The 25,883-nt window shown below is 41.3% G+C and overlaps 2 protein-coding genes across 10 annotated transcripts in view; both read right to left on the reverse strand.

Annotated features, from left to right (window-relative positions):
* Positions 1-290: 290 nt before the first annotated feature.
* cox16 (cytochrome c oxidase assembly factor COX16) lies at positions 291-4,800 on the reverse strand. 2 transcript variants are annotated; one of them, XM_080480031.1, is made up of 4 exons: positions 4,657-4,800; positions 3,595-3,672; positions 2,352-2,420; positions 291-542 (listed from the first exon to the last, which is right to left on the reverse strand). In XM_080480031.1, the coding sequence occupies exons 1-4, from the start codon at positions 4,714-4,716 to the stop codon at positions 432-434; spliced, it is 318 nt and encodes a 105-aa protein (XP_080336157.1). In that variant the 5' UTR covers positions 4,717-4,800; the 3' UTR covers positions 291-431. The 2 variants fall into 2 exon arrangements, with proteins under 2 accessions (XP_080336157.1, XP_080336156.1); XM_080480030.1 differs by having other exon boundaries at positions 291-545.
* Positions 4,801-6,310: 1,510 nt separating this feature from the next.
* Positions 6,311-25,883, reverse strand: part of actn1 (actinin, alpha 1) — a 60,282-nt gene continuing 40,709 nt past the window's right edge. The window contains exons 8-22 of one of the 8 annotated variants that reach the window (XM_080480027.1): positions 23,300-23,385; positions 19,462-19,554; positions 17,821-18,051; positions 16,731-16,878; positions 16,499-16,649; positions 15,561-15,669; positions 15,002-15,142; positions 13,918-14,100; positions 12,591-12,725; positions 12,294-12,473; positions 11,035-11,181; positions 9,333-9,413; positions 8,966-9,031; positions 8,570-8,728; positions 6,311-7,473 (exon numbers count right to left, since the gene is read on the reverse strand). In XM_080480027.1, the coding sequence (XP_080336153.1) occupies positions 7,315-7,473; positions 8,570-8,728; positions 8,966-9,031; positions 9,333-9,413; positions 11,035-11,181; positions 12,294-12,473; positions 12,591-12,725; positions 13,918-14,100; positions 15,002-15,142; positions 15,561-15,669; positions 16,499-16,649; positions 16,731-16,878; positions 17,821-18,051; positions 19,462-19,554; positions 23,300-23,385 (2,069 nt within the window). In that variant the 3' untranslated portion in view covers positions 6,311-7,314. Of the gene's footprint in view, positions 7,474-8,569; positions 8,729-8,965; positions 9,032-9,332; positions 9,414-11,034; positions 11,182-12,293; positions 12,474-12,590; positions 12,726-13,917; positions 14,101-15,001; positions 15,143-15,560; positions 15,670-16,498; positions 16,879-17,820; positions 18,052-19,461; positions 19,555-23,299; positions 23,386-24,933; positions 25,020-25,883 lie in introns of all 8 variants that reach the window. The other 7 variants (XM_080480026.1, XM_080480022.1, XM_080480025.1 and 4 more) reach the window with 7 other exon arrangements.

The following is a 25,883-nucleotide window of genomic DNA, read 5'->3' on the forward strand; positions in this document are numbered from 1 at the left end:
ACACACACACACACACACACACACACACACACACACACACACACACACACACACACACACACACACACACACACACACACACACACACACACACACACACACACACACACACACACACACACACACACACACACACACACACACACACACACACACACACACACACACACAAAAACAAAATGAAGGGAAAGGGAACATTTGGGATCTACGTTAATAATTTATTTAGACAATCACACACTGATATATAGACTGTACATTTCTTCCTCTGCTCTCAGATGCAGAGGCGGGACTCTGATCTGCCCCCTAGTGGTGCTTTTTTACATTTACGTCCCTGTATCAGAAATCATATATATATATATATATATATATATAAAAAATATTCTTAATTTCTGAGATTGAGTCTCTTCTGTTTCAGCAGGTAGCGCCCGCTCTCAGTCTTTCTTGTCCAGATTGCGACGCTGCTCGTCCTGATATTCCTTGGAGTCCTCCCAAGGTCGAGGTCCGCGGATGTTCCTCCACTCGTCCAGATTTACCTCCTTTAGCTTCTGCAAGGGAGAAAAAACACAAAAAGAAAATGTTAAAGATCAAGATGTTCTTTTAAATTTATATTTAAAAAAAAAAAAGATCAAAACCCAGCAGGAGCAGCAGAAAAAGACATACAAGTCGAGCCAATGTGTGTTTAAACCTTTAAAAGATTCACTAAAATCTATAGAGTAATATTCCATTGTAAAGATTACATCACATTTATAACCGCTAAAATATCCCAAAAGAGAACAAATTTAACTTTTTCTACGTGAAAAAAGGATCTAACCTCCTTTAAAAATGCCTCCACGTTATTCAGTACTACCAACCTGCAATACTTTTATTTAAATACTTTAAATAACCAAATAAACCTGATTGACGTTTGACAATGTTTCCACATTCTGCAGGAATTTAGATGCATTAAATGAGAAAAAAAAAACATTTTTTTAAAGCAAAGTGGCCAAAAAACTGTCATAAAGAATATTACAAACATAAGAGGATTTCATCATTATTCTGGTTTGAAGTTTATGTTAGAATAAAGTACACAAACCTCCCACACCATCAAGAACTGGCATATTTTCCATTGTGTAAATTTATGTTATTTTACTTTTCATGCTTGTTTAGGCGACATTTATTCTATCAAATATTTCTCTTGTTTTGCTTTTGGCAGTTTCTACCCCCCTCTAGTTTTTATCCACTAAATGTAATGTTTACTGATGCAGAGGGTTTTATATAAGCCTGTTGGACTTCTTTCTTCTCCTGCCCAGTTGGAGTTCTTGTAATTCTGTAATATATTCTTATTTAGTGTACATAAATAAAAAAAAAGGAATAAGTTTGAAGCCCCTGATGAGCTCGATTCACACGGCAGGCATTCAAACTGTTGAATATTTAAGAACTCTGACAATATTCACATTGACATATCTAGAAATCGAGCAATGTGAAACAAAACCTCGACAAACAAAGTCACATTTAAAAGAAAGAAAAATCAACCTTGAGGTGCACTTCACCTCTCTCACCACTAGGAGGAGCCTCAGCACGCTGACTGCAGCTTTGGGGCTCCATGTTTGCAATATTTCTAAGATATCATCATCTTCTTTAATTTCCAGAAGTCAATGGTTTATTTCAATATTTTAAAAGAACAAAACGCATGATGTTTTTGGTGCAAATGTTAATCCTTGTGACAAAGTCGGACTCCGTCATTATCAAACACAAACCAGCCGGTCTGATCTCACTGCAGAATAACTAACAAATAAAGACACTTCCAACTCTTTTCTTCAGAAATACAAGTTCAGCCTGAAACCTCTCAGTGTTTCTCTCTCATGAAATGTAGAAAATATAATCAGGATTTCCAGACAAAGGCTGCGAAAGACAAAATCACACTGAGCAACTTCACTCATAAAAATCATGTCATTTAAAATAAAAACTGCTTTTTATCAAGAGATGATTGTTATTGAGCAAAACCCCAGTTAACTTGTGTCTCGGTCCTCAATAGTATTGCTAATTTATCACCTGGCCCACCCCTGTACTAAAGGATTAAAGCTTATTTTGTTAGTTAAACTCACTTTTGTTAATTGAATCAACTGAAAGCGTCTTTCCTCCCGACTTGCTGGCCTGAGATCAAAAGTCTAACGTGACTTCTTTCTACATTTTGGCTGTTTTATTAATAAATAATCTATTTTCTTCTATAAGATTTCAGATTTCTCTCCCTGTTAAAAGTTAAAAGAATCACATCATGACTCCTGAAGAAGTTTTGGTAATAAAGAAAAATAAAAAGGTTTAAGAGGCGAGTGCTCAGAGTGATCAGCTTCACTCTTCCTCCTCCTCCTCACCTTGTACTCTTCCTCTAACATGACCGACTGCTTCTGCAGGTCCACTTTGGCCTCCAGCGACGGGTCGAGCTGAGAGAGAGAGAGAGAGAGAGAGAGAGAATCAACTGTTTACTTGATTGTAACTTTCAGCTGCATCACTTTATATGGAAATCAGTCAAAGCGAGTCGCTCAAGAACCAGAAGGCGGATCCACTTCTCCGATCCGAGCTCGACGATTCTAATTGATTTCGCCCGAGAATAGAAATGAATCTCATTTTGAATCATTACTTTTAATGAGTCCTAATAATCCACTGCGGTTTCCCCCGGCGTGACTGATGAATCCCAGAATTCTGCCATTGATTATATAATTAGGTCCTACATTACTACGGCTGATGAATATTAGATGGAATACTTTGCAGCCGTCACGCCAGAGATTTAACAAACTGTGTGGAGGAGTTTGGGATCTGGAATCTGAAGCTCAAAAACAAAGTGGGGGAACCCTGAAGAGGGAAGACGAACGTCCCGGGAGCTCGTCTGCCTGAACTCAATCACTGGAGGGGAAAGAAAGGACGTCCTCACACCGTCGACCAGAGTGAAGGAGAAGATGAGATAAGAAACCAAGTTTAATCATCTCCATTACTACACTTCTTTAGATATTCTAAGTCATTTATGGGCGATTTATATTGAAGTACCAGGACTTGACGTTTTAAATTCAATTCTATTTCCTTATATACGTAACACAATCCAACAAATACAAAAACTTCACAAATTATATCATGAAATTATTTCCTCTAAATCAGAAATATCTCTCGCTGAATTTCTCTAAATACTTTTGATAATCATTATTTGTATAATCTGTTAAACTTACTACCAATTATCAACTAAACCAGTAAAAATCTATGAATTGCAAGTTTTTCTTTGTTTTAGAGCAAAGAGACACGAGAATATTTCTTAAATGTGACATTTAAGTCACCTGTTTACAAAAGGTAAATACCAATGAGGACAAAGTACTTAATTCTATAGAAAAGAGGAGGTGATGCAGGTTCACCTTCAGTCGTCATTAAATACTGAAATGTCGACATGATTTGATCTTTTGGTGCATTTAGCCTCTCCAACCACTGGGGGGCGTGTCTGCTCACTGGCTGGAGGATTCAATAGAACCTTTTAATAACATTTTCTCGTTAGTAAAATCTGCACCAGTATTGAAAAGTAAACCTTTGGTCCAAAACAAACCCCACAGAAGCTATAGAAATATTAATGCAAACCTTTTTTCTGATCCTCTGGGCATCATATCGAATTTGTGTGAACTCTCGCAAGCCGAAGGAGCCGGCGACGACCAGCAGCTGGAGGAAAACATTCAATAACAGTTAATAAGAATTGTTGATATTCGAGTTAAAACTGTGCAGAAAATTCAATCACAAAACTCTAGAATTAAGATGATTGGGTTTACAGAATATTGAAGTCGGTTTTTACACAAGGTTAAAAGTGAGAGAACATATTCCTATTAATCTTTTCAGGAAAGCACATTTAAAAAGTAGCTTTTCATAATAAAATAATACGTGAGTCTTTCCTTTGGTAAAGATATATCAAATCAAGAGTCACAAACATCAACCACATTCCTCAAAAGTGTGTTGGAATCAAGTTAAACCTTCACCAACAACTAATTATTTCAGGGATCCTTTATTATAACAGATACCTAATAAGTTAAGTAACGTTAGACAAATAACATAACGCCAGGTGTTAGTGGTATAATCTTAAGCATCTGTGACTCAAATCTCAAATTTGCACAATAATCATTTCACTGTTACATATTGAAAATATTGCATTCAGTTAAAAAAATCGTCTTTTCTTGAAAATATAGTAATTAGTTAATTACAAATATGATGTATAATGAATACCATCACGTAAATTCCACAATTCATTATTATCTCATATATTGAGATACTATGAAGCATAATATTCACTATTATGTGAATATGTAAATAAGATATATAAAAAAAGAATAGCTTAATTCAAAAAGTACAAGTTAATTCTGTCTTTTTTAATGATCAACTAAACACAGCCAGCTAAACCTTTTTAAACATCAAACTGCAAAGATCACACAAAATACCAAGTTTAAATCCGTTTTTAGCTCAACTGTGTTCATAAATATGTTCTAAATTTGACAAATGGAAAATGTTCCATTATGACTGAGTGGATGATCGACTCATGTCAACACATTTATCATAAACTGACAGAATAACCACAAACAATGTTTTCATAACTGCTAGCATGTTAGCAAATGTTGGCTAATAGATTTGCAAAAACGTCCCATTAAAGTTACTTACGATCATCGGAACTCCATATTTCAACGTCTTGTTTTTGTGCAGCGACTTTAACGTGAACATGACTCCTTTCTTCAGCTACAAATCCATTTTTATTGACAAGAAACTGAAAAGAAGCAGTCCGGTCACAGCTGGATGTGACTCCTATCCGGGTCCGACGCGATGAAAGGTCCGGGTCGATCAGCGGCAACGAATGATGGTTCCGAGTGTCCCGACAAAATACTTTAATAATGGTGTTTGAAAATGAAGGAAAAGTTCATCATACAAAAGAAAAAACGCAAAAATGAGGTAGCAAATTTCCCTCTGCATTTTATTTTGTTTTAATGTAACGTAGAAGCGACAACCCTTTGCATATTCCGTTTAAATAATTGGTGTAAAGAAGTTTGAGTAAACAATATAATTTTAAATAATATCATATTGAATATATACTTTCAGACATTTAAAAAAAAAGCAATTCATGCCCTGTTAGAATTTCAATTTCATGGGTTGTCTTGCCGTGACATCAGCTTGAGGCTTCCAGCAGCTCTTCACGTGGTTTCACTCAGGTGTTCCCAGGTGTGCTTGTTTTTGCTGTTAGATTAACGCATGCGCGTTGTGGACCTGCTCGATGAGTATTAGATTGCAATTATTGACTACGATCAATTTTGTATAATATAATATAATATAATATAATACAATATAAATCCTTCTATGTGTCTCAAATTAATCTCAAATTCTCCAGCCTACATAACACAGCAGCTCGGCCTCTCCGGTACATACATCACATCACAGGGATTTTGGACTCTCTGCACACACCCTGTGTGTTTTCGGGTTGATTTCAGACTTTTATTGAAGACTTGTAAAACTTGAGGTGTGTCCAGATCTTAAATTGTAGAAATGCTGACATCTGAGCTGGTGCACAATGTAGATCTGCAGGTGGGTCCGTTTCACTGGTTACCAAGTAGATAAATTCTTCTTTTCTATCGGGGCCATTGACTTTGGAAAACCTCGAATCAGTGGCCACTTTGACAGACTTGCATTATTATTGTTAGGGATGTCCCGATCACACTTTTTTGCCCCCGATACCGATCCGATTTTTCAGAATTGAGTATCGGCCGATACCGATACTTTCCCGACTCACATTACTATTGCAAATATACTCAATAGTTTATTTTTGGAGCAACTGAGATGTCTGAAGCTAAAAGCACTATTGGCAGAAGCTTTGTTTAGCTAGAAATTATTGTAAAACTCACTTATTGAATCAAAATTCTTCTCTTTCTCTTTAGTTGTTGTTGTAAACTGAGGGTACATCCACACGACCAAAAAAACAATCTTTGTCCTCCCTGGCCTCCTCCCAACAAACCGTCCACACCTCACTATGAACACGGCTCAACTCGAGGCTTCAGGGCATGTAGTACACATGCCAGGCCTTCAGGGGCGCTGTGACTCACCAAACACAATAACAACGCAGAAGAAGACAGACCACATAGAAATTTAGAAGTAGACTTCTGCACTTAAACATATAAACCACTATATATAACTCTAGTTTTATAGGTCTATGGCCCCGCTCCGCCTGCTTCTAGCTTCTGCATCTCGACCGGAGCTTCTAGTCCCTGATTGTTGTGGTTATTAGGTGACGTAGCGAACCGCGTTTTTTTTTTTTTTTTTTTTTAGATCGGCAGGGTGATCGGCTGGATTTGCCGATCCCCGATCACTCACAAATCACTAATATCGGCCATCCCTAATTATTGTATTTCTTCTTCAGAGACCTATTTGTCATCCGACATTAAATCTATACTGTTCACTATAGTGAGAGGAGGTAGGACATCCCTCCACTTCAGTCCAATAATCTCAAACTGTACTTCTTAGAGGTGCTCCTCTTGTCTTGTATGTGGTGAGTGGGCGTGTCCTTCAGTGTTTAGAGTCACAGTGATGTTTCAGCCAATCAGAGGCCTTCGAAGGAATCTACAGCCTTACTGGCCAATTTGGAATTATTTCTGATGGGATTTGATCTGTACAAAGATATTTCTGAATGCACGGAAACACTCGACTAACTATTATCATTATTTCAATTTAGAAATTGGTAGTTTATACCCGAGTTTGTCCCGTTTCCTTATAATTGAAATACATACACACACACACTGTTAAGATATGAACTTAAACTGTAAATGTAAACGCACCACAACAGAAGCAGTCATGATTCCTGCAGCAAACAGAGAATTAGAAGAGGAAGTATATCAATTTTTCTTTATTACAATTTTCGTCTCTTAATTTCAATCAGGTGAAGAAAAATACCTTCTTTTTTTTTTTGTTCAGTATAATAAAATATGTTTACTTTATTCATTTTTATGAAGAAAAACAATGACAACAAGAAAAAAAAAAAAAACAAACAAACTTTTTTTTTTTCTCTCCCTCTTTGTAAACCTGGAGAGCTGCTGCGTGGCGTGGGAAGCGAGTACAGACAGTGAGGGGGGGGTGAAGAGACTGAACAGGAAGTGGGGAGGGAAGGGCACAGGAGGACAGATAATGACAAAAAAAACAAAACAAAAAAAACAGATAAGGCCAGAGACGTACAAAAAAAAAGGTTTGCGTAGTCGGACCGCGGGTGTGACGGCAGTCTGGAGGACGTGGCGGTGATCAGAGCGGGGTGGGGGTCCCGGGTCAGGACGCCTGACAGAGTGTTCAGAGGTCGCTCTCGCCGTACAGAGCGGTGGAGAACGACATGTAGTCGAGGGCCCCGGGCACGCCGTCCGGCCCGGTGTACGGCGCCATGCGGGCGATGCAGTATTCCGCCTGGTCCGGAGGAAGCTCCCGGCGGAGCTCGTCGGCCAGGATGTAGTTCTGCAGAGGACCGGGGGACACAGAGAGAGACATGAAAGTTTTGCAGATTATTGTAAATATCAGCTTTGAATTCTTCCTGTTAAGATTGAGAGTTTTTCTCTCAATTTCATAAAATTGTAAAGGGACATAAGACGACTGTCGTGACTCTATAAACTTGGAATATAACAGAAAAGTTCACACACAATGGAGCAGAAACAAATGTCCACTCTTTATTTGTAAAATCCCGTTGTGACATTATTTGTCACTAACATCTATTTTGAGCTGGAAGAGGAAACCTGATGGAAAGCTTCACGCACAGGGGGAACATGGAAAATCAACCAGGACTTGAACAGGGGACTCTTGCTATGAGGCTGTAGTGCTAACCACTACACCATTGTGGCAAGTTGATTTTTATCCTATAATCTAATGCAAAATTTAGAGAAATTAGATTTTTCACACTTTATTTTTTTGCCTTTCTTGTTTTATTCTTTATCATTTAAGTTCATAATTAATGGAAAATAAACTATCTGATGAGTTTTCTGTTTTACAATTCATGTAAGTGTGAGTGCCTCAATTAAATCCAATTATTAATGATAATTTTATTAATAAGTGTGGAAATAATCGTCAGCGACATTAAAATCCTTTGAGACACATAAACATGGTATGAGTGTCTATTTGTTTCTAATGCAAACAATTATTTTTTTTAAATGTTTTTAGTTCCTTTAATACATTTTTTTTATTACATTTTATTAAAATTTTTATTTAATTTGTAATCTTATATAATAATTGCATTTTAAAAATATTTTTTTACAGTAAAAAAATCACAAAATTATGTTTTGGTTTGCAGGAAAGCAATCTAAGAGAAATACATACCTATAATTAAGCATATTATATACATTTTTTATAAAATATTGGTAAAAAGTGAGTATTTTAATCTTAAAAAGTATGAAAAAGTGAATTATTTTACATTAAAGTGTCCAGATGTTGACTTAATGTGCTTTTTGATAGTATATTTAAAAGCTTCTGCATTCATTTCCTCTATTTATATGTCAGGTCCAACAGTCCGGGTGTCCACAGTGTTTCTTTAATTTGCTGACGATACGACGCGGTTACACACCTTGTCCCCTGCCAGGACCTTGAAGGAGGCCATGACCTGGTCGGCGGTGTCGGTGTCGGCCGTCTCGCGGGACATGAAGTCGATGAAGGCCTGGAAGGTGACGACGCCCATCCTGTTGGGATCCACGATGCTCATGATGCGGGAGAACTCGTTTTCACCCTGACGGGAGCAGAAACCAGGAGTCAAGACCACTGAGAGTGGGACACGTCCCGGAAAACAACTAAATGACTGAATGTAGAGTCCGGTAATGTAATAATAAACTAAGGAATCTTTATACGTTACAGTACATCCATTTCTTTATGATGTGAGGAAAATCTATTTGTTACCGTTTGCGACTGGTTTAGTTAAACGACACACAAACTTGAGGTCATACTTGAGAAGAGCTCATGGCTTTACCAGGTTGTAACCCATGGAGATAAGGCAGGTTTTGAAGTCTTCCGCATCCATCATTCCTGTTCTCTTCTACGAGGTCAGCGAAGGACAAACGAAAGCAGGAGGAGGAGGAGGAGGAGGAGGAGGGGGAGGAAGAGGAGCAGAGGGCAGCAAAGGAAGTCACGAAAAGAAGTGTAAAGAGTCGAATTAAGGAGGAAATCCACAACCATGTTGCGAGGCGAGGAAAATCACAGAGATTCAGAAGCAGAAGAAGAGATGAGAGGAGAAGAAGGAGGGACGGAGGAAGAAAAAAGTGCAAAAGAAAAAAAAAAAGAAAGAAGAAGAAACGTGTTAAACCTCGCTCCGCCTCGGCGCGGCTGCGTTGAAGTACCTGTGCATCGTTGGCGATATCGAAGCCCAGACTGATCAGGCAGGCCTTGAACTCCTCCGCGCCCAGAGTGCCCGAGTGGTCCTGGGGTGTGGGGGGGGCAGAGGCAGGCCAGGCCAGGCGCCGGGTGGGGGGGGGGAGGTGGGCACAGGCCATGCAGCAATACATACAGCGGAGGGGTGTGGGGGGTGTTGGTGGTGAGGAAAGTGGTGGTGGGGGTGCACCATGCACGGGGGGTGGTGGGAGGTGGACGGGGTGGGGGGGGTGTGGGGGTGGGGGGTGGGGTGTCAGGAGACGGCCATGCATGAGAGAGACAGAGAACACAGTGCATATTGATTAGGAACCGGTCGCTGGGTGAGGGCATTCATTCCTTCATTCAGAGGGTTAATGTGCAGTGTGGCAGGCAGACTGTGGGGGGGCGGGGCTCGTGGTGGTGGGTGGTGGGGGGGTTGTTCATATCGTCGATGGCACATGTACTCAACAACACACAGTACAGTATATACAATATATTCCTCTTAAGAGCAAAACATTTTCACCTTCATCATCATCATCATCATCATCATAATCATCATAATCATCATCATCACAGACCAACATGCTTCATTTAACCCTTATATGGTTTCGGGGGGGGTCTGACCCTTTTTTTTTTTGCTTCATATTTTATCAGATTATAGTAAAATGTTTCTTTAGCAGATATAAAGGCCGGGATCGTCACTGCAATAAATATCTAATGGAAATTGATCTTCGTCTCACGTTTTGATTGTGGATTTAAGGTTTGGCGTTGGGATGGTGGCCCGATATTCTGAGACGACTGAAGGTCCTGTGACGTATTGATTAACGTCAGATTAACTGCACCTTGTTTCACTTTATCATAATATAGAATAAATCAATTAATCTGCATCATTCATGGACGCTTTTTCTTTCTCCATTTGAACTTATCTTTACCATCACATTCAAATATTCAAAATTAAAACACAAGGTGTATTTCTCACAAAATCTAGACATGAACTTCATTGTTAACAGATTTAATTTCATATAAAAACTTTCACATAAAGACTTTTTATTCCGGTTGTCAGTTATTTACTGGCCTCATAGAGGATTCCTCTTCAGTGTTACCAACCTTACTAATTCCCATTTTATGACAATAATTTTCATAATTTAAACTAATTACAAAGCAGAAGGGGAGGGACTCCCACCAATCAATATGATGTTTAACTGCACTTAGACATCTATGATAAAGTAAAGACAAAATCATGTGATGAACCTTGGCCTTAAACTCGACTATTTAGTAAGAATAATTGACACAATTTATTTTCTACATACGTGGATTATGATGTGGAAGCTTCCATAACGGCAGATTCATGCAGTTTGTGCTTGAACCTTGTCACAATGTTGATATTTACTCCTGTTATGCGTCTCCTCCTGATTGTTTTTGTTTTGTTGTATTAATGTTGCATCGCTGAAGTTTTCTTTTCAACCACGAACCGACTGCAATGACATGAGGCATCACGTCGGGGCTTCAGCAGCCCAACACACACACAGACACTCTCACCTCGGCTCCTTTGGCCTTTTCTGGAGAAGTTTCTACGCGCAGAAGAAACAAGTTGCACGGATGTAAAATCCACTGTGACATCACTTCCCCTGGAACCTGCACAGACCCCCGCCCCCGCCCCCGCCCCCTCCTCCCCCCGCGGCGGGTACTGACCCTGTCGAAGTGGTTGAAGGAGGCGCGGAACTCGTTGAGCTGCTCCTGGCTGATTCCCTTGGCGTCTCGCGTCAGGATCTGGTTCTCGATCTCGTTGATGGTGCGAGCGATGGTGGTGAGGAGCTGCTCCCAGCCCACCCGGATGTGCTGCGGGGAGGCGGAGCCACACGGCGTGAAAAACCTCGAGAGCGTCAGACGTGGTTAAAGACCACGTGTGTTTTAACGACCAGGATCAATCAACGCTTCACTACGTTATGTTCATATTTAGTATTACGAATTTAATTTGACCGGTCTTATTGATATTTTAACTTCTGGTCATTCTGAGCCGAGCAACAACAAAGAATATCCATCTGGGATTTATAAGGTTTTTCTTTTTTTTAATTATATTCTACATCTTATATTTCTTTCATTCCAGTTTCCCACATGTGAATATTTCATTTTTTTTGTTTTTGTCTTTCATGTTGTTCATATGGAACAGTTGTTTATCTTTTATCGTATTTACATTTTATCTGAGACTGTTCAGCATTTATCACAGTTTTCAGGCATTTCAAAGACTAAATAAAAAACAAGATAAATAAAATATATCTATATTTTTAAATAGACAAATCAATTGAAATAAATGAAATGAATGCAGGGTTAATTCTTTTTTTTGTTCCTGTTGAAGATAAAAAGCCTTCAAAAACTAAATAAAACTAACATTCTCACTCAACTGAAGTTTTTAAACTTCAAAAACTTTAATAAACTACTCAAATGGGACTAAATAGTGGTGGTTGTTTTTTTATAATGGGACTATTTTCTGCTGCATTTCAGACACTGACGTGAGAATTCACGAATGACCAGTAGCAGGATTATCATGAAGTCTATTTGTTAATGCTGGAGCCAAAAACCTTCAAATAACCCTTTGGCCGAGGACTATTTTCAGCAGCGGAAGATGGAGTGTTAAAAGCAGTGACGTTACACGATGGATATGTGTAAATGTTCAATCTGGTCCATTTAGTCCAAATAAACAATATCTACACGTCAGTCCTAAAAACATCATAATAGATTCTTTCTTGGTGGATTTATCACAATCAAACCGTCTATTGATTCTGAAAATAATTATCTGATGCAGAATATTTGTTAATGCTGAAGAGTTAATAGGCGCTCTTGTTTGGGACTACTTCCAGCGGCGGATTAATACACATCCGGTGCCCATAGTGGGTTTTAAGCGCAGCAGAAGGGACAGTAAGTGGTTAGAAGCGCCTCAGCAGAGCGGTTACCTCCATGGTGTAGTTGGTGTGCTTGTTGTCGAAGATGAGGGCTTCCTGGATGAGCTGGTGGTCTCCCTCTAGCTGGTCGATCTTTGGCTTGTAGTTGACGATGCTCTTCTCGTACTGGCGGAGGTGCGTCAGCTGGTCCTCCAGCGTGCCGTGCATCTCGATGGAGATGCGGCCGATCTCCTGCGGACGGACGGACGGTGTGTTTTCAATGACTTTTCCGCGCAGACGCGCTCATATCACGTCATCGTTTTGCTTTATCGGTGACCTCTGCGACCTGCTCGTTTGACGGGCACTGACCTCCATCTTGGTCTGGATCCAGGGCCCGATGACGTTGGCCTGGTTGGCGAACTGTCTGCGCAGACGCTCGTTGTTCTGCTGCCGGGCGTGCTCCTCGATCAGAGCCTGGTCGCGCTGAGGAACCAGCTGCCTGACCTGCAGCGGGCCCGAGGAGGAGGAGTCAAACTCAAAATGCAAACAAGGTTTTTCCAATTGTAAATATTTAGTCATTACACGTGGACCATTTACATCTCGGTAATTGAATTTCTATGCTTCACTTGTTTTTGTTGTAGCACTGAATGGTTTGTGGTTAAACTGAATTTAAAGTTATGATCGATGCTATAGCTCTGGGGTGTCGAACACGTTTTAGTTCAGGGGTCACATACAGAAGAATTTCATCTGGAGTGGTAAAATAGTGCCACAATAAGATTTAAATTGAAACTTTCAGGTCTTTCCTTGTTGTTGTGCAGAGTATGCAGGATGAAAATGTCGATATTTGAACAAAACCAATAATCTGGACCACAGTGAGCGATCACACATGTAAGGGCGCTCCGCAGGGCTGTGTACTAAGCCCACTCCTCTACACACTATACATGCAACTGCACCGCAACACACCGTGAAGGTTGCTGATGGACAAATACGACTGAAAATGTCTACAGACTCAACATTGTCAGTTTTAACGACGCAAAATACAACGACATGTCAAAAAAAACTTCAGCTGCATTATGCATGTTTATTACAAACTCACCCTGACAACGTGGTGTGAGGCGAATACTAGTTTACTATCTTTCATGGCAGCATCACTGACATCTCAGCTCGGGTCTCAGTGTTTTTGCTACTCTTAATAAAACAAACTCTTTATTTTACTTGGTGTTTTGGTGGGATTGGATCCTCTCATGGGCCTTATTGTTTGACATCCCTGCTACGCTGGATCTGTTATTGCACCTACATCCAGTGAAATTGCGTTCGGCACTTTCACTCCAGCAGCAGAACAAATGCACAGGAGATGCCGTTTGTTCTGTATGAAGCTGGAGATGTTGCTCTTTCAAACAAGAAGAGGCAGGTTGAAATTCTCTTGTGCCAAACTACAGTTAGAAAGAGAAAAACATTCCATTACATTAATAAATACATAAAGTCTCCCTGCACTATGTAATCTGATAAGATTCATGGACAGTAGGTGAATTATTAAAAGAGATAAAGCATAAAACAAGCTTTCAGCTCCCGGGTGTCTCTCTCTCTTTACTAACTGCTCTCTTGTATGCGAGTCCCTGGACTTGAAATGTTCACAATGTTTTGCCTTCTTCTTGTTCTGTTGGGCTGCTGGTGAACTCCCTCACAGCACTCTCACCTTGTCCCATTTGGCGTTGATCTCCTGTGGGTTGATGGTGGTGTACGGGTTAGTGCCGGCCATGTTCACGTGGTAGGTCTGCACGATTTTGGCAATCTCGTTGTGGATGCCCAGGATGGCCTGGCGCTCCTTGTCGGCCTCCGGCAGCGTGGCTTTGAACTGCTCGTGGGCTGTGCTTAATCCCTGACGCACACAGAAAACACACACGTAAGAGCGTTCTTACATCTGGAGTCAGGTTTCTTCCTTTTCTTGCTCACTTCTCCATGTGAGCTGATCCATTGCAAATATACAAGAGTGTTTATCTGCATAGGAAACGTTCGTTCTCTGTATTAAATCCTGTTATTTTGAGGTAAAGTTTTATTTTCTTTGATCCGACTTGTTGAGGAGATGACGCAGTCGTTCCAAAATGAACGAAAACCGACCTGCCGGCACAAATGTCCGACCTGAATAAGCCGTAGAGGGGTGGGGAGGTTACATGAGGGCTGAGATGAAACCCGATTGCATTAAAAAGATGCAAATATATATACTAAATATTTAAGAACTTCATCAGGCTGGTTCATATTGCACCAAACATTGTCGTAGCTGATAGTAGGTGTACGACACATGAATGTTATCTGTTTTTTGTTTTTTTTATATTTTACCAAAGAAATTCATAAATAAATGACTAATATTGTCCCTCCTGAGTTAAAGACATTTTTGGACTTTTGAGGGAATCGAAAAAAATTACATTTGCACTTTATAATCATAACTTTTAATCTATCACTTAATATTTCATCTTGTGTATTTGTGTCCGTAATGTATTTTAATTCACTTGTATTTCAGCTGAATCTCTTTTATTTTTGTCTTGTATTTTTTGTTTTGTCTCGTCTACGACCAGATTGTCAATAATCTGTATAATAACCACAGATTGCATTAAATGAAAATAAAGTCATTATTCCAAATCTTTTCCATCAAACACAAACGATATTTCATCAAAGACGAAACCGACTTCTTTATGCGAGCAACATCTTTAGGGCCTCCAGTGAAGAGGAGCGTCTTTCAAGTGATTATTTTCAGTTGTTTGGAGAAAGAGTTGCCGTCTCACCTGGATTTCCTCGATGGTGTGAACGATGAAGGTGTCCTGCAGGTCCTCCATGGCGCCCTCCATCCAGTTGTTGAACGGCGCCGCTCTTTTGGCAAACTCAAGGTACAGCTGGTCGATGGTTTCCAGAAGCTTCTCGGTTCTCTGTTTAATAAAAGAAGAGCTTAACTCATAAGTTCTCAGGCTTTAAAGTTTTTATTCAAGGTTAAAATTTTCCCATTTTATTCATGATCGCTCACAGAGAGGCCCATCGATGGATTTTAGTTTTTTCTTTTTCTTTTTTCCAAATAAAATCTCCAAACTTTAAAGGATTTTCAAGGCGAGCAAGAATCCTAAATACCACATGGTGGCTTAACCGCCCCTCACTGCGGGCAAAGAGCTCTTTCATCTCTAAATATCAAACTAACTTCTGCTCCCAGCAGCCTTCCAGAGGTACCGAGGGGAGTTTGGAAATAAGGGGCACAAAGTGAGAGCGATCAGAAGGTTCAAACTTCCACTCCTCTGCGGGCAAGTTTGAGTTTGGCTCCTTCGGGGCTCCGGAGCGTCTCTGAGGCGTCGTCACCTGCAAAGCCTCGCTGCGTTTCTGGGTCAGAGCTCCCAGGGCGTCCCACTGGTCGCAGATCCTCTGGCAGCGAGCGTTCACGCTGGGGGAGTCGTAGTAGTCCAGCTCGCTGGAGCACAACAACAGAGGAGTCTTCATTATTAACAGCAACGCCGCAGAAATCGGCCTCAATCTCACAAGAACTGATAGATCGTAGGACAACTCGTCCACCGAGAGATTTCGGAATTATTTTGAGAAAATAAATCCTGTACAATGTACTTTGACATATTGGTTTATCTAATTGATATTTTATATATTTTTCATATATCTAGTATATGTCCTTACATATTTAGTATAGTGTCATATGGCTTTATTTCTCTTTGTTTACTCTTAATGGAAAACAAATTGAAAATGTGCATGTAAATACAATTTTACGAATTATTTTTGAGGAAAATTTCAGCTGGAAGCCGCAAATAAATATCCTGAAGACAAAATTAGCAAAAAATATTCCCAAAATGTGTAAAATCAAATCAGTATTGGATCAAAATTCACTCAACTTATTATCTAACTCCCTCATTCTTCCATAATTGAGTTAAGGTGGGGAAATAACTCTAAAAACTTATTTTTTTGCATCAGAATACCATTAGATTCATTATTCAAGCTGATTATTATTTTGCTCCAACAAATCCCCTGCTTGCCGAATCAAAGACGCAAAAAATATACAATATTGTCAACCTCAATACACGACAATCTTTTTGGTTCAAATCTACTTAGTTATTTATTAAGTGTGTGAAATATACTTTGAAATCCTTCAAATCAAAAAATTCGGATAAAATTAGTCGTGGACCCTCTAAATCCTCCATCAATAACCCAACATCATCTGTCACTAACGCAGATTTAAAATCTCGATAAGTTCAAGGTGTTTTTTATTTTCCTTCTACTTGTTTGCCACCTCTTACTTTAACTCCTGTGCGATGGCTGCGATCTGCTCCACTCGGTCCTGGTGTGCGGCCAGGTCGCTCTCGAAGGCCTCGTGTTTCTTCAGCAGGGCCTTGATCTCGGAGAGAGACGCCGTCTCATAGTCCCGCTTCTGCAGCATCTCCTCTTTACCTGCAGGGGGAGACACAGGAGAAACTGAAATAACGACCCCGACAGCAGGGCGGCGCTGCGTGACGCCCGTCTCCCCAGCACCTTCGGTCCAGGCTTCGTGGATGGCGGCTTTCTGGCGGAATTTCTCGGCCAGGTGGTCGAGTCTCTCCAGCCGGCGGATCTCGTTGAGGAGCCACTCTTCATAACCTTTCTCCGCCCCCTCCAGGTTCCCCCACGCGTTGTTGATGTCCTGTACCAGGCAAATACACACATTTTCAGAACTTTCCCACCAAAGAGGAACAGAAAGAAGAATGGAATCAACCCGAGACGTCGATCAATAATCTTATCTTACGATGAATCCTTCAGATACGGAGCATTGTTGTTTCTTAATAAATGTGCTTTTAGATCAGTTTGTCTCCTCCACACCGCCGGGTCGTGGTCACTTGTTCTTGTGCACCTCTAATGCGATGCTTTATGAGATTACCTGCCGACGAGGAGACGCGTCAAGAACGAACACGGACGACGACGCATCCGCTTACTTATTTATTATGACACATCTGTTCTTTCTTTCTTTCTTTGCTTCTTTCCATTTGTCAAATAGTCTCGGATGTGTGTTGGTATGAATAAACAGAATGTGTGTGTGATCGTACAGGGTGGGACGGTGGGTTGGACTGATATTAAATATTGCTTTGCGGCCTGTTTTGTTCTGCGCAAATCTCAATTCCCCTTTCGAAACTCTCAAACACTTTCGATCTTCCACACTCCAGAACTGTAAAACATGGGACAACCCTTTCTTACCCACTCTCACACACACTCCAGAATCACTCGAGAGCTCGCCACACATTCTAGAACTCAAACTCATCCCAGAATTTCCAAACACTCGAGAACTCAAACGTCTTTACATTCAATATAATTTGCAATTCTTTGTCTTTGGCACATTGTGACTTATTTTTAATTCTTCATCTTCTGACAAACGAGAAATTCTGCAGTGTTGGAAAAGCCATAATTCACATCATTATATATGTGAGAAAAAAACTACTGCAGCACAAAACTTGACTGACACAAGTATTGAGTTGCCCTTTAGTGTAACAGAACACAAGGTGGAAGGTGAAAATACTCATTGAGAAACTTTTCTTGATGGTCGCGGCTTCTTACTGTGAGTTTGTGCATTCGGGAGCCGACGTGAACCTACCGACACCATCTTTCCCTCGGAGGGCATGAAGGCGGGCCTGTTGCTGAGCCGCAGTTTGGTCTGCAGGGTGTTGAAGTTGATCTCCAGCTGGCACTTCTCCTGCACTTTGGGCGGCTTGTGGAGGCGGCGGTAGTCTCTGAAGTCCTCCAGCTTCTGCTGCATGGCCTGCATGGTGTTCTCGGGCATCCGGTTCTCCAGCCAGGGGATGGTGCGGCGAATCCACTCCAGCAGCTGGTGTGGTGTGGTGTGGTGTGGTGTGGTGTGGTGTGGTGTGGTGTGGTGTGGTGTGAGGATGGGGGAAGGAGAAAAAGCATGACCATGATGGAAGAGGGAAGGCAGAGTGAAGGAGAAACATGCGCATCAAAGGATGAAGGTGGAGAGAGGAGATAGACGAGGTGTGGTCAGTGTGATTCATGTGTGGAAACAAAAAGAGTAAAGCTGGAGTTAGCTGAATATATTCTAACCAAATGTACAATTAACAACATTTTGTGCTTCTTCAAAATGAATTTGCATGTTTTATTCATTCATCCATCACTTGGAATCTATGGCCTCAGATCGAATTAATATTTGTTTTTTTCAATATCATTTACATCACAGCTATTTTTGAAATGGTACTAAAATCAGTATTGTTTTATATTGGGCTTAATGGAACTGTTAATCTAAAAAAAGGAATTCTTATGAAGTACTTGTCAAAGGTTGTCGTGATGAACAATGTCAACATAAAAGTTATGAATATATTTGCGTACAAAAGAAATATGAAAGCAACTCAAACAAAAAAAAGTGCTATTTGTCTTTTCTAAACGGCAAATCTTTAATGATAACCTGTGTATAAAAGTGCACAATCAATTTTCAACACTATTAACGTTTATTTCTGTGGACCTGCTATATTTACATGCCATGATAATTTATGAAGGGCAAAACATTAAAATACAATTTGTGCACTTTAATTTAATGATTTCTTAGTGGAACATTGAGATCAAACTAGACTATAAAATCATAAGTCGGAGTCATTTAGCTTCATTTTAGCCTTTAACTCGTCACAACATATAGAAAGGTAAAGTTCAGTCAGTTAGTTCAGCACAAACACAATGTCTTTTAGCTTTGTTATGTTATTACTGCTCATAAATGTAATAAACGGTGTTGAAAATATCCAGAAAGAGAATACTAAGATTTACATAAATATTGAAGACATTGAATTTTATTTAATTCTTCAAAAATGAGAAACTATAACTAAAGAAATCTTTAATCTTTTTATTGTATTTGCATGACAGTGTCATCATTAATCCTAAAACGTGAAACTATTCTCTCAACTTTGGCCTCCGGAAAACAAATTGTAAGTTGTGATAGTAGATATTGTGCATGTTTATACACTGAAAGATGAAGTATTCTTTGATGTGACCATTTTAATAATAAGAAGATAAAACTGCTGTAAATGAATAAAACATACATAATACTGGTACGGGCCAATAAAAATGATTAACATGGTATTTTTGCTTTTTTGTTTTGGTTGCGTGTTAATCCAGAGCACAGACGCCCCCGGGGGTAAGAGGCGATGAGGGGGGGGTATGATGGGTGAGGGGGCTGGAGGTCGGGTCGAGGATGTGCGGGGCAGTTAAAGGGGAAACAGAGGGGCGTGCTCACATCGCTGGCCAGCTTCTCATAGTCCTCCATCAGCTGCTCGTTCTCCTGGTTGACGGCCAGCACCTTGCAGATCCTGTTGGCCGCCGTCTCCGCCTGGACGACGAAGGCGAGGGGAGAAAACAGCGTGAGAATCAAAGCCCGAGCGGGGATCACGTTTCCAGCCCCGCCGTTTACCCTCAGTCATCCATTATTATGTTTTCATGCAAAACCTGGACAATGACCATTGACGTACTATGAGGGTTGTTACTGCTCTTCAACTTGCATCCATCCATCTGCACTGCCCACGGAAACATTCCCAAGATTTCCCAAAAGACTCATTTTCAAGAATGAAGCAATAGATCGGCGACAACGCCGCGAGCAAGTGAGACGAGAGCAGCTCCAGTCTGATGACGTCTGAGATTGGAGTGAGAAATCTCACCGACAGGCACAATGACTAACCGGAAAATCTGTTTAATTCTTATGTTTTTCCACAGTAAGAAGGACTCCAGAGGGGAAACTTAACAAGTCAGGGAGCTGCATCAAAGACGGCATCAGATTGTAGCTGTCGTCAGGTGTGAGTTCACCTTTCTCTCCGTCTTTTTACAGAACGCCAGCAAACTGGGTGTTACTCCAGCCTCTCAGCCGCCATATGAAGACCGGAGCTCCAGTGAGGGGAGATCAGCCCTTCACCGCGGCCCCGCCAGTCTTCATCGGGGGCATCGGCAACTAACCAGTGAGCGAAGCAGCGTTTCCATGACGACCTGGAGTCAGTTAACCCCGGGACGTCGACGGAAACGCGAGCAGAAGTTTGAGCAACATGCAAAAAAAAAAAAAAAAAAAGAAAAGTCTGGAAAGTATGCGGCAGATTTCACCTGCAAGGCGGGAAACATCTGACTGGATTTGTTTTTGACGAGGACAAGAGTTGAATGTGAGACGGCCGAATGGGATTTGCAGCAGTGTCCTTTTACAGAGCGCCACCGCCACCGCCGCCGTTTCGCTGCTCGGAGGCTGGCATCCCGCTCTGACGCTCTCTTTGTTGGGAGATCACAGGGGAAACTTGGCTCGGTGGTCGGAGATGTGCTCCAGACCAGCAGCTGCCTTAAAAGGAGAGCCGGGATGTGCAGGTCTTGCCCCTGTGAGCAAATGTTTGCACGCCGGGCCTGTTTACCTCAAGTCCTGACAGCCAGCAGTTCATGAATTACTCCGTGCTGACATCAGAGGCAGGAGGCGGAACGCCGGAGGGGCGATTACCAAGGCCAAAGTGACGCCAGGGCAGAGAGTTGGGGTCTCCTTTTGTACTCGAGTCAGAAAAAGAGACACTAATCCCGACTTAATAAACATTTTCACACCTTGAAAGTATCTCTTCTGGTAATTCTAGTTTTCAGTAAAACTGTTTGTCACTTGAACATAAATTATGTTCGTCACGCTCTTATCATCAACAGATTTTTTTTCAATTAATTTTAATTAATTTGATAAGAAGTACACAAAAAGTGCCATTCCTCTACTTTTTTTTGGGTAGTTTTCTGGTGATGGCTGTGAGAAGTACAATTGCCAAGTCCCGTCTGAGATGATGGAAAAGGATATAAAGGGTTAATGGAGGTCTTTTTAATTTGAAACTTTCCCAAAACTATAACGTTTTACAGAAACTTATGTTAAAATCTCTGTGTGTGTTCCTCCACTCACACAGTGGTGGCTACTGTCAGGTATTTAACTCTAATTATGTGGTTTATTGTCATAGCTATTACATTAAGAATAGACACTTTATTAAGTTTCATGAAGGTAAAATAGAGAATTAGTCTTCTTTGTAAACACGATCAACAATAAACTATGATTATAACACATATTTGTACATTTCTGGCACAAACTGGAGTCTTCTCTTTGTGGAGTTAATCTGAAGATTGGCATGTGGGGATTCATCCAAGGGGGCAAAGTGAGCGTGCCGGTGTTTATGGGTAAATTTTTTTGCCCTGGATGGTGCAATTTTAAGGTGTTAGAAACAGGAGGTGGCGGAAGAGTTAATCCACCACTGTCTATGTCAAACCTGTGCCAGCACCGTAAATCCGGGTGCCAACCGGCGGTGGTTTCCGGACTTACTGGAGAACCAACTGCTCCATTAAGAAGTGGATGTTAATGAAGGTTTTTAAAAGTGCAGATATCCTCCTCTGCGTGATAAGTCTTCATTAGTCAGCATTGGCACGGCTTTAGCATAATATATTGCGCTGGGAGTTTAGAAAGGAGAACAGGCGATGCGCCGTATCAGAGATCGATATGTTGTCGACAGCGGGGCAGATAAGGCGGCTGCGAGGACGTCGGGTCCCGGCGGCGCCGCCCACAGTAAAAACGCATTAAGTCATATCACTTCAACACACGAAATGATGTCCTACACCAGATCCGCTCCCTGATAAAATGCCTGAAATACGACTGTTTGTGTTTCTCTTGGGCTGCGTCTCGTTTTAATAGGAGCCAGATTTCCCACTGCGTCCTGCACGGAGCAGCTTGAAGAGACGGAACGCCGTTTCTCAACCGGTCAACTGTTACACTGACCTTATTAAACTTAACTTCTCTCCACTGCAGGGCTAGAAAATTGCTCAGTAAATGCCTAAACCTGCAATAACTGCTAATTGTTGCGGTACTAGGGAGCTGTAAAGACAGTGTGCATATATTAAGTTAACGGAGCAACATTTTCACAGCTTGTCGCTCTGCAGACACCGAAGAAAACATCTTTCTGTTTGGGCTGCAAAGTTCTCGATGCGGGGGGGCTTTAAAGTGTGGGAGGAAAAGGTTGAAATAGACTGTGGCCCCCCCTCCAACGTTCATGCCACACATGCTTTGACTCAAAAGTGGTAATTTTAAGTTGCACGCAGAGTTCCTGATGCTTTGTATTTAATACGAAAATAGTGTTGCGATCCATCGACAAAATAAAGCTGATTTCAGATGATTTTGGTAAGTCTTTATATATAGACTGCAACAGTCATTATGTTAACACTTGGGTTTTTCCCATGAAGTTCTTTGAGATTTTATTTCCTTAGTATTATTTATTTCCTGCTGCAATGTGAATTTTAGTTGAAATGCCTGATGTTGCTCTCCACTCAATGAACTTCGGCCCACAACAATAAAAATCTTTTTTATGCTGCCAGTGCTTTCAGGAAATGAATTATCAAACCAAAGAGAGAGGACGCCATTCTAGTAGCATTTATATGCAGGTAAAATGTTCAGCATGGAAGTAAATGGAGAATTTGGGCGCGGCCGGGCATTTAACTCCTTTAGGAATCTTCAAACTAATATTCTGGGACCGTTTCTGTCAAGCATAGTGAAATAGTTGAGCATTATCTCAGGGATTCTGTGGTTTCAAATATATTGGCATCATTGTCCACCTTTAGTCTGAGACGACCAGAAATACACGACGTCTCGCAGAGACTACAGTACTGAAATGCGTGCTTTAATAATGCAATTAATAATTTCCCCTTCCACTTGTCTCTTGTTATATTATTCTCAAGAATTGATAATGATCATCTTCCAATACAAGGTTTGATCTATAACTCCATTACTGACCACAAAATGCTTCTTGCTGCGATCTTTCCCCATGCAGGCGAGTTTCGCCCCGCACATTGAAAACCACTGCTCTGGTCTGTTAGTGTAGGTTGGATTTTCTGACGCTTTAACACCATGAGATTAAACCTAAACAGCCAGATTACAATAAAAGTGTTAAAACACTCCATGATGCTGAGAGGAGCTGCAAAAGCATCTTTTTAAACCAGAATGATTACAACTGCAGTCGCCAACCTGATATAATCAATTGTTTGCACAAACAAACACAGTGTCATTTACCGCCAGTCGTCTTTCTCGTTTGATTTCTCACCTTCTGTTTGCCCGAGAACGCGTGGTAGTAACACGACACATAAGTCATGACGGCCTTCTCATCTGGCCTCAAGGTGCTAATGATGTCTGCCCGGGGAACAGAGGCGAAGGAGAGAAGGGCAGAGGAGAGAAAAAAATGCAACAAGAGTAAAAGAGTGCAGAGACAAAAGGGCCAGCAGGGGGCGTAAACACAAGACACAAGGGGTCTCCAGTCCACCTGCGTTTCATCCTCACAATGATTTGTTTTAGGGGAGAGGGGTTTGATCTCATGTCAAGTGGGAGGTGAGAAGAATTCATCGTTTTTTCTCATCCATTCACCTTGTGACATCCTTTCCTAAAGACGGGGCTCAGTCTGTATTTAGGTTTTCTAATCGATCCCAGCTGAGACAAATAACCACACACACTCATCTACAGACACACAGAAACGCCACGTATATAAAGTCCAGAATCAAACATGCAATCCACTCTAGAAGTGTAGTAAATAGATCAGCTCGACATCTACAGATATTTGAGCCTCTGATGTTTGCGTCTCATTGCTTATTGGCACCAAACTTTGTGTTTTCATATGAGAAGCAGCTTTTCTCATCTTGCGTATTAGTGAGACAATCCAGAGTTCAACCACCAGAGTTTGAAATAAACGCGGTAATATTGCAGTATTAGTATTACGGACTAGTGGAGCAACAGATAGCGAGTACAGATCAGAAGATTCTTGGTCCGACTCCTGGCTGGCTCGGTGCAATAGGGTGGGTCAGCGCAGAAGGAATTTCCCCAAGGAGATTAATAAAGTATGATTAGTTAGTTAATACAGTCGTTTTACTCTTACTGCCTTTTCCTGTGCAACTAATTATTTGGGGAAATTTGCTGGTACGTATGGAGATAATGGCCGAATGTCAGTCGACCTCCGTCTGGTCCAACTGCAGTTTGCCTCCTCTCAGCCAGACAGACGCTCCACCTTCTCCTCCTCTAAACATTTTGGCACCAAGTTGCTCAAACACAGCTGTACCGATACCATCTCTCCTCTTACGCAACGGCTGCTTCACGTTTTCCTGCCTTGCTCCAAGATAGTCGTCAAAAAAAACCAAAAAAAAAACCAATACGACACGTCTGCTCCTCAAGAGAGACGAAAACCGAAGCGACACCCGTCAAAACGCGGCGGCAGCTCAGTGCCCGTTTTAATTTCACTCATTCCTCCACCCTCAATTTAATCTGTCACTTGTAAACCGTCCGGACGGCTCCGTCTTCCTCCGTCTTCCTCCGAGTCACACTTCAAGCTAATTTGTGTCAACCAAGCGCCGTTATCGCAGGCGATCATCGTCATTCAGATCAGACAAGCTTCCCCACACCTCCCACTCTTCTTGAAGAAAGCCTAATCGGGGGGGCCGGATCTTGGGGGCGGGGCTGTAGTGACTTCACACCGAGGTAGACTGGAGACACACTAGTGTTTGTCAAAGTTCTGGAGTCCCGTCATGCATTCGGTGGCGTCAAAACCATGCGGAAAGTAAAGGAGAGCGATGCCTGGAGGAGGACTGCCAAAAGAGAAGGACACTGTTAGGGGGGAGGGGGGACACACAGAGAAGGGGTGAGGAAGAGGAGGAGGAGGAGGAGGTGAGGAAGGAGACGCTGCATCCAGGATACCTTCTGGGCGCCTGAGAAGGCGTGGTAGAAGCTAGAGACGTAGGTCATGATGGCCTTCTCATCCGGACGGGCAGTGCCCACAATGTCTGCAAGGGGGGGGGGTCAGGGAGGGGGGAGGAGGAGGAGGAGGAGGAGGAGGAGGAAGGGTCCGGGTTGTTAAAGAGACAACAGTTAAGTGGAGTTCACCATAAAAAGAGAACTCACAGTGCCGCCGTCCAGAGAGGATTTCAACTTTCCGGGGGCTCGTACGTGAAAACACAGGCTGGATTTATTTGTGAAAGAACTGCGTATTTACATTCGGTAGAAAATAGCTTCCCTCTGTGTCCACAGCCGCTCGTGAGAAAGTTAAACCTCTGGCAGAAACCTGGTGAAGCCAAGCTGTGTTTTCTTAGAGTCCCCTCGCTTTCAAAATCAATACAAAGTAAAATACAGTCTAATGAAGGAAGAAAGAAACTGCAGTTATTGTGCAGGTGATCTGTTGTGTTCAGGTGAAAACGTGACTGTCGGCACAAATTAAATGTTCGGGGCCATAAACATTCTCAGAATCCCACAAAAAAATATAGTGGCCATTGTATTTGATATGATGTCTGAGACAAATGGTGATGGATGATGTGGAAATGTGTAGGAAAAAAAAGCCCAAATGATGAGTAAAGTTGCATTCTGGAGAATAAATACTGAAACCAAAACCAGAATATCGAGAAAAAGTAAAATAATATATTGAGAGTAGAATGAAAACATTGAAATTAATGTTCAGAAAAGAGTTTAAATGTCAAGAATATGGACATATTATCAAGAAAAATGAAAACATTTGCAGTCAGGAATGAAGAAGCAACGTCAACATCAAGAAAAGTAGACAAAGAGCAGAAAAGACTTGAAGGGAATCAGAAAGTGTGAATTCTTTCTCACAATAAATAATGTATTAAAAACATATGGTATCAATAAAATCTTTG

Source organism: Lipophrys pholis (genome assembly GCF_963383615.2).
Source record: "Lipophrys pholis genome assembly, chromosome: 14".
NCBI lineage: Eukaryota > Metazoa > Chordata > Actinopteri > Blenniiformes > Blenniidae > Lipophrys > Lipophrys pholis.

Bases quoted from the DNA above. Each gene is read 5' to 3' on its own strand.
- cox16 (XM_080480030.1), bottom strand. From the start codon at position 4,716: ATGTTCACGTTAAAGTCGCTGCACAAAAACAAGACGTTGAAATATGGA. The intron at 2,421-3,594 runs GTTTGCATTAAT...TCTCTCTCTCAG, and splicing joins CCCAGAGGATCAGAAAAAAG to CTCGACCCGTCGCTGGAGGC. The intron at 546-2,351 runs GTGAGGAGGAGG...TCTCCCTTGCAG, and splicing joins TGTTAGAGGAAGAGTACAAG to AAGCTAAAGGAGGTAAATCT.